This window comes from Nuphar pumila, chromosome 7 (genome assembly GCF_984573655.1).
Source record: "Nuphar pumila chromosome 7, dmNupPumi1.hap1.1, whole genome shotgun sequence".
In the NCBI taxonomy this organism is placed as follows: Eukaryota; Viridiplantae; Streptophyta; class Magnoliopsida; order Nymphaeales; family Nymphaeaceae; genus Nuphar; species Nuphar pumila.
The window spans coordinates 126569820-126584704 of record NC_143255.1 but is presented as its reverse complement, the minus strand read 5'-3'; the positions used below and the strand labels follow the sequence as shown (position 1 = coordinate 126584704).

At 36.5% G+C, this 14885-nt stretch overlaps 1 protein-coding gene across 1 annotated transcript in view; it reads left to right on the top strand.

Moving 5' to 3' along the window:
* Positions 1 to 12097, top strand: part of LOC149833414 (uncharacterized) — a 128345-nt gene extending 116248 nt beyond the window's left edge. Inside the window, exons 5-7 of the mRNA XM_090015101.1 lie at positions 11124 to 11206; positions 11413 to 11474; positions 11613 to 12097. Coding sequence (XP_089871227.1) covers positions 11124 to 11206; positions 11413 to 11474; positions 11613 to 11712 — 245 coding nt within the window. The 3' untranslated portion in view covers positions 11713 to 12097. The remainder of the gene's footprint in view (positions 1 to 11123; positions 11207 to 11412; positions 11475 to 11612) is intronic.
* The last annotated feature ends 2788 nt before the right edge of the window (positions 12098 to 14885 follow it).

The following is a 14885-nucleotide window of genomic DNA, read 5'->3' as shown; positions in this document are numbered from 1 at the left end:
AAAAGCTGTGAATTTTAATACTACATTATTAAATATCACTCAAAATGCATCAAATATAAACCTTCTAAGGGGCACAAGCACAAGAACCCACTACGGGGCAAATACATTCCATAAGGAGAAAACAAGTTAGTATTATGACATACAAAATGCATTCAAATATATGTGAACAAAGCATCCAATGCACGAGTCATTTGTAACACGAATGACAAAGAGAAATGAACACAAGTCATATAAAAATATCCAAGATCATTCTCAAGCCTAATGAGTGGAGGAAGAGTACTTTGGTGCCTCTATATAAGAATAAGGGTGATATACAAGATTGCACAAACTATCGTGGTATAAAACTCATGAGTCATACTATGAAACTTTGGGAGAGGGTGATTGAGTCTAGGTTGAGGAAGGTTGTCATGATATCGGAGAATCAATTTGGTTTTATGCCTTGGAGATCAACTATGGAAGCTATACATCTTCTTAGACAACTTATTGAGAGAAATAGAGAGAGGAACAAAGATTTGTATATGGTTTTTATTGATTTGGAGAAGGCATACGATAGAGTATCTAGGGACGTTCTCTGGTGGACAATGATGAAGAAAGGTGTTTCTATCAAGTACATTAGCGTGAGAACTTAAAAAAAAAAATTAATTGATATGGGCCGGATCCGGACCCAACCCGAGGCCACCGCCCCTCGTTGTCATTAAAAGACAGCGAGGCAGGCAGGAGGAGGGTTACGAACCCCCCCTCACCGCCTCTCGCCCTCTCGTCTCTCTCCCTTACCCTCTCGCTCCCTGCAATCTCTCTCTCACTCTCTCGTCCTCGACTCTCTCCCTCACCGACCCTCTCGTCTCCCTCTATCTCTCAGTTTCTCTCTCTTGCTCATCCACTATCACCGACGCCGACGACCCCCGACAGCCGCCACCATCGACATCGGCGACCCCCCTTCCGTTCAGCGAGCTCCTCTCCGACGAGCTTCCTTCGAAACCCCCCCTGGTACGCCACCGCCTCCTCTTCTCCCCTCTTTTCCTTTTCTTCTCCTCTTTCGTCTCTCTCCCTCTCTTTCCCCCTCGTTTCTCGGTTACGCAGGGAGGGGAGGGCTAAGCCACCTCCCTGTTGCCCTAGGTTGCAGGGGAGGGGTAAAGCCCCCTCCCTGCGAGCCCTTTTAGCGAGGGAGGGGCGGAGCCCCTCCTTGTGTCGTGAAGGGTACGGGAGGGGCCGATTTCCCTCCCAGTGCCCTTCTGGCTGCAGGGGAGGGGCTGAGCCCCCTCCCTGCTTCCGTTACTGCAGGGGAGGGGTTAAGCCCCCTCCCTGCTTCCGTTACTGCAGGGAAGGGGTTAAGCCCCCTCTTTGCTTCTGTCACGGCAGGGGAGGGGCCGAGCCCCTCCTCCCTGCCCCTCTTTGCTGTTCCAGCAGGGGCTATCGGCCCTTGCCCTGTTTATTTCAGCAGGGGCTGCAGGCCCTTGCCTCTTTTTTATTGTTCTAGCAGGGGCCATCGGCCCCTGCCCTTTTTGCTTGCCAGCAGGGGCCGATGGCCCCCTGCCCTTTGTGCATGAGCCTATACCCTTGGCAGACAGGCCTGGGTAATCTTCAGAAACTACATCGTGATAGGGATAGATCATTGTAATTGTTGGTCTTCAACGAAGAATTCCTAGTAAGCGTAGGTCATCAGCTCGCTTTGGCTACATCCCTCTTTTGGCAGCAAGGGTCATTTGGCCATGCCCCATCCTTTTTTCGAGTCAATTGGGACAGTTGGCCCCAGCCCTATGTATCGAAGAAGTCGAGTCTTCTCCTTGCTTTTTCTTTTGTCTGGGTTACATGTTAATATCGCATATTTGCAGCTACGACGGATCCCACTCGCGTTCCGCGACTCGAGCCGTCAATCGTGTACATCCGCAGACGCCAGCAAGCTCGTAACTCTCCAAGGTAGGGGAAGATTGCACAGAAGACTTGGATAATTGAATTAAGTTTAATTAAACTAAAAACGACCATTAAATGAATATATATATATATATATATATATACATATATATATATATATATATATTTATACGAGTATGAACTTCACTCAAGGACGCAGTTTCGCGGTCCTTGCCCTTTACCTTCTTATAGTTTTTACTTATCGTCGCGCATCGCGTCGAGATCTTGCATTGCACTCCTGCTTGCAATTTTTACTTGCCGTCATGCATCGCTTCGAGATTTAGCATTGCACTTCTGCTTACCGCCTTTACCTTGTCGTCTTGCTCTGTGCCTGGGTTCTTGCTTTTGCATGTGTTGGTATTGCCTTGCTATTGCAGATGACACGCAAGTTCTTGCTCTTTGCGTATGCCTTGAAGGCATCCTCGTAGAGGATGCAAGGAACATCTACCACTCTCTCTCTTGCGATGAGAGTTGAGTTGGGAGCTAGCGCTACATCCTCGTCTAAGGAGAGGGATACCTTGCAAGAATCCTGACTCTTCAAGTATGCAGTCCTGCAGACGAGTTGGGGTTCGAGCGAACTACTTAGCAGGGGTTCTGTTGAGAAACCTGTATCCCGTCTATCGAGGCCGGTATCGAGTCATGCGTGCCATGTAGATACCTCGATTGCGGATGAGATTTTATAAAATCGCATGCATAATGTTGGCACAAGGTACTGCTGTTTCAAAAGATAAACATTATGTCTTTGTGAAACACTCCTGTTGAGGCTTCTATTGAGGAGCTATACCCCCTTCATCCTAGAGTACTTGTAGTCGTGCACGACACGTCTAGTACTGTGATGATCGGATGAGACGGTCGTGCGACCTCGAACAATGCTAAATGCACAATGCTGTAATCACATAAATGACCTTACATTCGCCTTCACAGGAAAGATGCTCGAGTGGTTTAAAGATCACAACATAGGATGGGTCGTTAGTTAAGCAACCCCTAACACACCCATTCGCTTCTGGTTGTTCTGTCAAGGGAGAGGACAGAGCAGTACAGAACTCCAATGGACAGGTTGTTAACAACCACCTCACGGGCAATGATCCGGCCTCCCCAGTCATTGGAGTTAAGGGGAAAGGGGCTACAATAGTTAGCTCAACACTTCTACAGAAGTTGGATGCATTCGTGGCACTGCTTTTCAGCCTCTATGGAATCCTCTCTCGGCTAAAGTCGTTCCCTTTGGAGCAGACTCAACTGGCTATTCAGGTTATTGAAAATACATAGAATAACAGACGCCCGAACTAGTCTCAGTTATTTCTACATTTTGCCTGCGCGTACCCGCAGGCCAGTAATATCAGAACATAAAGTCTGTTCACATTGGTTGTTGGGTCGTGAAATTCGCTTGCACTACTGACTCGCTTTCCCTACTGACTCGCTTGCACTACTTACTCGCTTGTACTACTTACGCATTTGCACTATTTATTTGCGTGCATTGCTTACCTGTTTAACTGCATATCTGCTTTAACTGCGTAACCTACTGAATTAAATGTACATAATTCAGTTTTCTGTAGTCTCTCTTGTGCACCTACTAGTTTTTTGTAAAACTAACCTATTCTATGGGTACAAGTGATGATTAGGTACACCACGGGCGATGGCGCGATAGCAAGATGGCTCCAAGACGTGCTTCTTCCTGCCCTTAACTCGCGTCTTGATTGTTTGGGTTTTTGTAACGAATTTTCCTTGGGATATCCGAATTTTGTACTATTTGGAGAACTTAAATGAAAGTGGCTTTTTCAAGTGTTTGCAAGTAGCATGGGTTGTGAGCTTTGGTTCTTTTAGCTAATGCGCCCAAGGTTGTCAGCTTGCCTTTCTGAAATTAACAAAAGAATAGTCTTCCGCTGATTTCATAAACCATCTCTGATATAAAGAGATTTCTTTTTAGTCTCTTGTCTGTTTTTCTGAAAGGTTTACAAGTTTGAAATTTTGGGGCGTTACAACTAGTATAATTAAAGATATGTATGAAGGAGTAGTAACCAATGTCTGCACTTGTGGAGGGGTGACAACCAATTTTCCTATAATGGTTGGGTTACATCAAGGATCTGCTTTAAGCCCTTTCCTATTTGCTATAGTGATGGATGAGCTTACGAGATCAATTCAAGAAAATATGCCGTGGTGTATGTTGTTTGCTGATGATATTGTTTTGATTGATGAGTCTAGAGCTGTGGTTAATGCGAAGTTAGAATTATGGAGTCGGACATTGGAAACAAGAGGTTTTAAGTTGAGTAAGAGTAAGACATAATACATGGAATGTCGGTTTAGTAAGCAACGAAGTAGTGATGGGAGTGTAGTGAAGCTTGGTGAGCAAGAAATACCGATGGATAATTGTTTCAAATATTTGGGATCTATCATTCAAAAGTATGGAGAAATTGATGGAGATGTAAATCATAGGATAAAGGTTGGGTGGATGAAATGGAAAAGTGCAACTGGAGTGTTGTGCGATCGTAGAATGCCATTGCGGTTGAAGGAATGTTGGGCTGCCAAGAGATATCATATTCAAAAAATGAGTGTAGATGAGATGCGTATGCTGAGATGGACGTGTGGAAATACAATAAAAGCTAAGATTCGGAACGAGGAGATACGTAAGAAGGTAGGCGTTGCACCCATTGAAAATAAGATGAGAGAGAATCGTTTACGGTGGTTTGGACATATTCGGCGAAGGCCTAATGATGCTCCAGTTAGAAGGATGGAGAAATAGGAAAATCTATTAGTTAAAAGAGGTCGGGGTAGACCTAGGAAGACATGGATGGAGGTGATAGGAAAGGATATGAATGCTTTGAACCTCACCGAGGACATGGCATTGGATAGAAATGATTGGAGGAGAAGGATTCATGTGGAAGACCCAGAATGATTTTCTTTTTTGGTTCATATCGCCGACCCCAATTGTTTAGGGATAAAGGCGTAGTTGTTGTTGTTGTATTCTCAAGCATAACCGATGTTTTTCAAAGAATTAATTTTGCACAATGACAATAATATCTTAAAGTCAATCATTGAAGCCACATAAAAATATGGGACATAAGAGCATACAAAATATCCATGATATTACCAAAGAATCAAAATTATGATGAAACCCAAGATATTCCAAATTGTAATCCAAATGCCAAATCGAAATACATTTGAATACTAACAAGATACAAACTAATATAAGTTTTGTGAATAAATGATTTCATTCATAATGAACAATAAAATACATAAAAACTTCACACTACAAAATGTACTCAAGAACACTAAAAAGTATCTAGAACTACCGATCACTCTTTTAAAACTCACTCATGCACACACCCACTTATTTATAGAGAATAAGGTAGAGAAGAGAGAAAATGGGAGTACCTTTTCTAGCTGTTGGAGAGGGTCCAACAACTAGAAATCTAGCCGTTGGACTCTTTCCAACAACTAGAAATCTAGCCATTGGACCCTTTTCAACAGCTAGAAACAGTCAACCTAAGTTGACTATAATATATATATATATTATATACAACTATATGTATATATATGTATATAAATATATACATATATAAAATATATATTGTAACACCTGCGGTTTTGGTTTTTGTTCTAAGTTGACCGGGCTGTGTTTTGGACTCAAACTAGGTTCCAAGAGAGGCATAGGGGCTCACGCCTAGCCCAGTGGGGTGCTAGGTGCTGCTAGGGTGGCTCACGAGTTTTAGGGGTGAATTAAGGTTTTATGGATCCTGGATGAGTTAGGTTCAGATCCAAACCTAAGTTTTGGATCAAATGTTGTTTTGGATCTCATGTTTAGATATGAATCTTTAATTTAAACTTTGGATTTGGATTCTTATTTGGTTCTTGAATCCAACCCAATTTGGGTTGGATTCGGATCGGGAGTTTGTGGATCAGATCACTTGGATCTAGACCCCAAGTGGGACGCCACCTAGGTGGGGCCCACTTTTCTTTTTCTAGAGAACATTTAATTAATAAATTAATTAATTAAAACTAAATTGGAGGGTTATAGAGAGGGTGGGACGTCCCCCTCTAGTGGACTCCATGTTAGTTAGAGATTTAATTTAGTATGACTCTAAAAGAGTCCATAGTTGGTTGGAAGTCTTGAATATGAATTCATTTTGAGTTAGAAGTCTTAGGAGAGACTTTTAGGTGGGTCAACCCACCTAGAGGTTGAAGAGATAGAGTTCTATCTCTTATGGGTTGTTAGGGGGGGGGGGGGACGGCCCCTATGGTGGCCTTTTTAAACCTATCTCTCACGCTTCTTCTTTCTTGTTTCATCTTCTTCTTCCTTCTTCTTGGAGTTTTTCCAGCCGTCATTGAAGCTCCTCCAAGGTTTGAAGACGGGAGACGAAGGTCATTTTAAATTTGAGAACCCGATTAAGGTAGGTGCATCAATCGTGTAGACAGATCTATCCAAACGCATGAGATATGTGTAGGAACGATTTTCAAATCTGAACAAATGGGGACCAGACCTTGCAATACCTCTTTAATATTTCTTTTCAATTTAGAGAACACATTTTTGGTGGATCCATGTCACCATCGAATAAAAAAGAAAAATGGTTTTCAAAATGGGACTATTTTTGGGCTTTCAATATGAAAAACGATTTGGGAAAACTTGTTTTCTTGTTATTTGTTAGATCTTATTTGTTCCAGAATGATTAAGATGCTAAGATTATATTATATTAATGAAATATAAGTTCTAAAAGTTCTGAAAATTCGATATATGCTTGAATCCATGTTCTTGTATGCAAAATCGTTTTTGAAGAAGGTTTTAGCAAAAACGTTTTAGAGTTTCAATGTTTTATGTTAAAGAAAGTTGATCTGAGCATATATAGTAGTTTAGTTCATGTGTAGCATGGTTTCATGTTGTTTAAGGTTTCTTGTGATCCTTGCATAGATAAAATTGTATTTGAGATATTGCATGAAGATTTTGTGATTTTTGGATGATGGATGTTAAAATTTTAGCAAGTTTAGCATAAATATGATCAAAGATATGTTCTATGATGCTATAAATATGATTAGAGCATTGAAAATCGTGATTGAATGGATTATAACATGATTCTTGTTCTTGTTTAATTTATCTTGCATGAGTTTGAAATCTTGGTTATTCTGTCTTTGTTTTTAGTTCCGACCAGTTTCAGAAAAAAATTGATATCTTTATGAAAATGAAGTCAATAAATAAAAAAAATATTGGAGTGTTCTACAAATGCAGAGTTTGAATTTAAAATCTTGTTTTGTTCTGTTTGGGTCAGTTTTGAGGCCGAAACGTCCATTGCAATATAGCACATGTTTTCTGCCCTCTCAGCAGGATTCTTCCGACTAGAGATTTTGAAAGTTCTAAAAACCCAATCAAAATCGATCAAAATAAATTGTGAGAAATATGGGTGAAAGCTAGCATGTATCAGAAGATCCTGTAAAAAGGTTTTTCTGAAAAGATTTCTCTATAAGTCGTGGGAAATTCTCCAATCCGGGATGAATTTCTTCAGTTGACAGGATCAATCTTATATTTTTTTTTAACAGGGTTCAGTCTCAGAATTTTTCTGGTTTCATTACGATTGATTTTGCAGTTCTGTTTCTTAGATTGTGTTCCTAAGATGTTGGGACAGTCCCTGTAAAATTGTGAGAGTGAAATTCAGTTCCTGTGTTTTTTGGTGGGTTTTCCGAAATCAAGTTAACAAGGATCTGAACTGCACAGTATTGCATGTATTGGTGCCTAGTTGTGGTTTACTTTGTGCAGTATGTTTATGGATACTTATATTGAAATTTGGTATGATATGCATATAAACTGAATGTATTTCATATTATTCTTGATTGATAACCATTCATATGACAAGCATGATGCATCGTAAGGCATGATTAGTATAAAATAATTGGTTACACATGTTGTTTGCTATTTAAAGCATGATCATGATTGCATGTGTGTGCAACCTTTATGTATCTATGTCACATGGGTGCGGATGCGACACGGGTGCGGAACAATTTCAAAATTTTTGGACACGGGGACTCGGCTTTATATATATATATATATATATATATATATATATATATATATATATATATATATATATATATATAAGACTCGGTCAAAGTTGTGCCCATTAGGGGACAAGTGATGAGTTGTGAAGCCTAATTCAGGTTTTTTTTTTTTTAAATTCTGTAGCTCAGAATTTTTTTTTTTAAATTTTTTTTTCCAAAAAATGGACCAAAATGACCCTGGTTGCGTTGACCGCACCCAAGGTCGGATTGACCGAGTTTGAGCTGCACCTGTGTCGGTGCGTGTCGACGCGGGTGCGTCAACCTTGGAGCCGAGTCCGTGTGACATAGTTATGTATGCATGTGGGCATATGATATGGTGATAAAGATGTGTGATATGAGTATGTGTATGGCTCGGGTGTGAGACTGGGTTCGGTGGAACCTATGGGTGCCTGTAGAGCACTAAGGAAAAAAAAGATATTCATGCACATAGTCATATTCATAACGCCGACCCCAATTGTTTTGGGATGAAAGCGTAGTTGTTGTATGCACATAATCGTATAATTTCCTCGTGGAGGTCGTGCTTATGGTGTGAACTGTGCACTGTTTGAATGAGTTCGAACAAACTTGAATTATGGAATCTCCGGTGTGGAGATTGGGCTTGTGAGCCCGAGTGTGTATGCTGTGGGCACATGAAATTTAATTGATGAGCTTAATAATTAAATAACACCTGTGACCCATTCAGACTTGGTCCACTAAACCTGGGACCACTTTAGAGAGAGTGGTGGTACATTTGACTTGTTGACTGTTATTGATTTTTGGAAGGCAATGACGTCTCCCTTGGTCCTCAGTCTTCGTTCGTAGGGAGCTCAGACTACCTGGTATCCTCTCCAGAGTAAGAATCAATTTCGTGCTGAACCATTGCGAATTTCTCTCGATCATGGACCTCTCCAGTGGAACCTCCGTGGGAGGTCGCAGATTCTTTAATTCAACGCAGTTAATAAAATACATGTCATAATAAATCCCTCATTTGGATTGGTTGAATCAGAGTTAAGAACCTGAAAGTGTACCTTTAGAGTAAGGAAAAGAAGAATAAAAGAATCAAGAATGGAATCATTCAATTTGTGCATGAATTGTTAATTCATTGGCATGATGCATTGTAACATATTTATTCTGAAAATATGAATGCAAGCATGATTGATTGTGTAAATGTAAATTGTGCTTAATTCTGATATGTTATGTTGTATGATTTGAATGTTATTTGAAAGTGGGCCAATGCTTATTTCTGCGATTGAAATATATTTGTGTTCACATGTTTTTGTGTTACCTACTGAGGCTTTGGTCTAATGCCTCTACTTTTAATATTTCTGGTAATGAGTAGGTTTGAGGGTGATGACAGGAAGTCTCATTGTGGCACCAAGAGGGTCACAGTTCTTTAGGCTATTGAGAGGACTTGATATTTATTATTTAGTTATTTTAAGTCCTCTAAACTCTGATACTTTTTTAGACTGGTATTTGATTCGTTTAATTCAAACTATGGTTTGATTCTATAAGTGTGTGTTGTAATTGTAACTCGCACAAGGCTTGAACCATACTTAAAAAGAGTTTCCATTGTGTTCTTGAAAATCGTGTAGAGATTTAAAAAAAAATAATTTTCTTAAAATATTGGTTTAAAAAATTAGGGCATTACATATATAAATATATATTATATTAAACAAAATATACATACATATTTATATATATATACAAAAATATATCCATCTTAACATGTATGATATGATACAGAGTATCATAGTATTGTTAGCCCATGTGATTCGACATGCCCCTAATAAAAAAACAGTGTATTGGATCGTATTTTTTCACATATTTTTGTTGAATTTTGTTAGGTAATTTATTTTGGATCCTTTTTCACTTTAGTGGCAATTTTTTATATGAATAGGTCTTAGTAGTCTTATTCACTTATTTCATAAGCTATGGGAACAAAAAATTAAAAATGTCTTCTTAATTTATTGTGATTAGTGAAGACAATAAAGAAGTACTATTATGGAAGAGCACAAATTATTCAACTTTTGTGCTTATTGTAATTAATGAAAGACATTATGAAACTTCTTTTTTGTTTTAATGCTTACTACTTATGAAATAATGTATCACTTTTTTTTATTTTTACTTTTTAATGTTTAATTTTGGACTCCTTTGATATATGTAATGGATACATTGTTATAACATCATAATTATAGCTTTTATATTTGATAATGTAACATGCTCAATTTATTTCATAATTAAGTTTACTTAATATTGTAGTTTGGCTACTTATGTGTTTTATTTCTCTTTGTGGTTATATTTTTAATTTTTTATAGTTATTTTAAAATTTATTTTATTTTTGAAGTATGTTATTGTTGTAGTTTGTTTATTCAAAACTTTTTTCTTTTGTTTGTTATCTAATGCTATTGTTTAATAGTAAACCTTTTGTTTTGTTAGTTAGTTTGGTACAATATTGTTTCACATGTTATAGTAGTAAGGGCATGTTTAATTGTTCATAATGCTTAAATTTTATTTTTTTGATATTTCATTCTACAATCTTTTCTATGTTTTTGATTTTCTGAGAACTTTTCTGTTTTTTTGTATTTTTTATTTCTTGTGATTTTTAAAATGAGGTTTTTCCATATCTTATGATATGATACAATACAACCATTTTGCCAGCCCTTCCGGTGCGATAATTATAACATTGATAAGCATTTTATGTCACATAGGTACGGTTGCAGGTATGGGTTCAGGTGCGGGTACATAAGGTATGACATGTAAATTTTTAAAATTTTGGGTACGAGGGTATGAATAATGTATATTTAATTATGTTATTATTTTTTAAGAAAAAGACTCTCTCTCTGTATTTATATATATAGCCATATATGTTTTATAATAAAGGAAAAAACCTTCCCTTCCTTTTATAATAATAATAAAAAAGGAAAAATATCTTACTACCCCCTTCCCTTTTCTGCTTTTTTTAGAAAATTTCATTTTGCTCCCTCTTACATTCAAAGTATCAGATTATATATATATATATATATATATATATGTGTGTGTGTGTGTGTGTGTGTCCCATATCTACGGTTTTTTAAATTGCCGTGTTGTACCTTTCGTACCCGTACCCATGTGACATAATAAGTTATGCACCTAGGGGTTTTCAATTGTATATTTTAGTGCATTCAATATCCTGACAATATAATTTCCTGTTGCAGCGATTGGTGGTGCAACCGGCCAACTTCTTGAACAAAATGCACAGGTTTTCAACCAGATCACAAGTAACCTTGCATCTTTCAAGGTACATCTACCATTTTCCTCCACTAAAATTGCTTGTTTACTTAATACGTCATTACTTCTGCTGAAAAAGTTCACCAGGAAGCCCTGTTGCTTCGATGTGAAACATACGCATAGGAGCACATAATTGCTGTCACTGATCATGCACTGGTCATTAGCAGCTTTTATGCACACATAAATGTCATACTGACCAAGTTTATGTGCTTGCAGATACAGGAGAACACGAGTCTCTTCTGTCAAACTCGGGACAATATACTCACAATCTTGAATGAGTCTCTCTCTCTCTCTCTCTCACGCACACTCACGCACATGCACACACATAAAAGCACCCATGCACCGTGATCATGCACATTTGTAGTTGTATGTTCACCATAACATGTATAAATGTTGATGGGTAGCTTTTTGCACAGCTTGAACGATATGCCGGATGTAATGAAGCAGATGCCACCACTTCCAGTTAAGGTGAATGAAGAGCTGGCCAACTCCATCCTACCCCCGATGCAGCCTTGAGCGTGTGCATTTTTTCGTGGATAAACAAACTCTTTGGTTGGACTCCTTTGCCTTGACAATTACGAGTTGCACCATGTAACAGTTCAACAGGATGGGAGGCTTGCAGTGCAGTGGCCCTGTAATTGGAGACTGCATTTGGTTTGTAGTAACCATTTTCCTTCTATTTGCTTCATTATTTGATTACATTCTAATCAAGTTTACTTCTGTAATAGTTGGGAGGTTGTGGGTTATAGGAAGAACTTCTGATTCTTCTGTACCTTTTGGGGACGGTGGTAGCAGTTTTTTGTTCTTCATTCTGAAAGGAGATGAGGCAGGTTCAATCTTTGTATGTGTTATTCCTAAAGAAGAAAACAATTTTATGTATATAAGCTGAAGATATTTATTTGTACTTATGGCTGTTCAATATTGAGAATCAGTGTAATGACCCCAAATTCACTTTATAAAAAATATATATATTTTTAAAGGAAAGTGATACAGGATCTATGGTTTTACTTCAAAGGACTAAGCTTTAGGGAGTCAGTTTGTGGGCAAGCGTTAGTGTTTAATAGCTCACTAGAATTGAGTTTGTGAAAGAGACTAAAGACAAGATCTCTTTGTCAAAACGAAAACAAAATATAATTTTTTTAATGCGAAAAATATCTAACGGATCTGAGATACATCACTAATTTACATCCACCGCACCAACCATCAATTTCAAATTATAATTTAAAATAAAATAATTCAAGCCATAATTTAACTTAATAAACTCTAACTTTAAGTTCATAAAGTTTAAATTAATGTTAAACGTTTAGAACTCAAGCAATCGATAATAAATTTTGTCATCTTTAGTAAGGCAGTTTTGTTATCACACCGTTCAATTAAGCTTGAGCTTCACCATTTGACAAAATGTCAAAGGATGGCTAAGAACTTGCAGTTCTTTATGAAATTTTACATTATCCAACAAGAAAGAATAAATCATAAATTCACCAAATATAAGTTTAGAAAACATCTATGCACCTATAATGTCACACTCTAAATTTTGTATCTTGAAAATTGTGATTTTTTTTAAAATGCTTTTGAAATATTTTTACAAAATTGTAGCGAAAACCTAGTCAAGGCAAAAACTTTGGCGTGTTACATTATTGTTTACATTCACATTCATACATGCATTTAAATATAGAAATTTAAACATTCTTAAATTGAATAAACGTCCATGTGTGTCCAAATTAATAATAAAAGTTTATTTAACAAATTAATTATTAGTCTTGAGCAATTAAGATTATTAAATATTAGAGTTGAGAGCAATTAAGATTGCTCTCAGTCCAAAACACTCGGAGATTGGGAAAGGCATGACTCGATTCTCGTTGCAACCTCTCGCCATTGCATGTGACCTTACTTGCTACCTGAAAACATTATAAATTAAAAGGGTCAGACAAAACTTGTCTCAGTAGGGTAGAACTATATAGAACATGAAAATTTAAAATAAGTAAATAGAAATCACTCTAATTTTTCGTGCCATCAACAAGATTAAATATAACACAAATAAAACATAGATTTTTAATTATTTCATTCAAGCATACATCTGTGAAAATACATTCAGTCAAGCATTCATTTAGACATGAACAATTAAAAATGCATGAATAGTTAAAAATGTATGTACTTACCTTTACATAAGCTGATTTTATACATGAGTTATTTTTTATTTTTAATTAAATTTTCTTTCTTACATGCATGTCATGCCTATCTAATACACAACTATTTAAGTTTTACTTCTAAGCCCTGTGAATATTAACACAAGCTTATACTTAGATTAGGGTCATGGTGCAGATAGTGTTTTCAAACATAGGTAGCTTTGTTTTGGCTGAGCACCTTTCACCAGTCTTACGTGTGAGGGACAAGCGTTTCGAGAGAGCGCTCTCAACACCATCATCCCGATGCATCAAATTTTCACTCATGAGTTTCTTTCTCTACGCTGCAGTCTATTACAGAGGTTTTTCCTATCTTAGTGGTTGAGGAGGAGCAATCTTTTCTGCTCAAGACATATTCCCATGAAGCCGTAAGTACCGCTTGCCTTCTCCTTACGAGCACTTTTTTTTAGTGTTACATGTTTAACTTTTTTAAATTAAATATTTTACATCTAATACTTTATAGAAATTCTACAAAGGAATTCGGTTACTTTACGACCAATGGATGCATATTTTAAGACATTGCATTCGATAACATGCTCATACTTCATTCTTTTTAAGCATATGCGCATATGCATAAACAAAAGTAAAGTTTTTCTTAAACATTGCATGCATCCATACATTCACATCATCATCATCATGACAGTCATATGAACATAAATTACATCAGGTACAATCTTTTTAACATTTTTTATTAAGTTCGCAAAATAGAGACTATGGTCCCTTAATTAGCGAAAAGCCATATACGCAAGCTTATTTCTTCACTTAGCATTTAATTCATGCTCTGTATGTAAAACTCATAAATTTTTAATATTTTACAAGAAATAATAGTGAACTTAAGGCTAAAATATTATTTAAAATTAAGATAAAAATTAAAATTATAATTCAATCATTAATTAGGATTTAGAATAAATTTCAAGTTGAGAATTTATTCTTAATCAGGGTTTTGATTTTTAATCAGATTTAACTTGGATTTAAGCTGAACTTAAAATGTTATTTAATTTAAGTTTTAATATTAGTTAGGATTCGAATTGAGTGTATATTTCAATTTAGAATCTTATTGAATTTTGATTTCAATTTCTAGAGATCATCGAATTTGAATTTCGATTTTGGAATTTGAATTCGGATTAGATTTAGATTTGAACTCAAATTTAATAAATATGTCTCGAATATTATAATTAGATTCGAGCTTGATTCGAATCTAAATTAAGATTTAACTGAATGTTAATTCAAGTTTGAATTATACAATAATGTGAATATTCGTTGAAATAGAGTTTAGAATTTAAATTGAATTTGGATGTAATACATGAGATTCTTTAGTATATTTTTAATGAATAAAATAATATTGATAATGAACTTTACGAGAAAGAAGTGTACAAATATAAATTAGCCTAAGATGAATTATAGGAAATATCTTATGAAAAATTAAAGCTGATTTGAGTTGATTTTAGTAAAATTCGCATTCAGAATCGAGTTTATGAAAAAGATAGAATTTAATAAAATAACTAA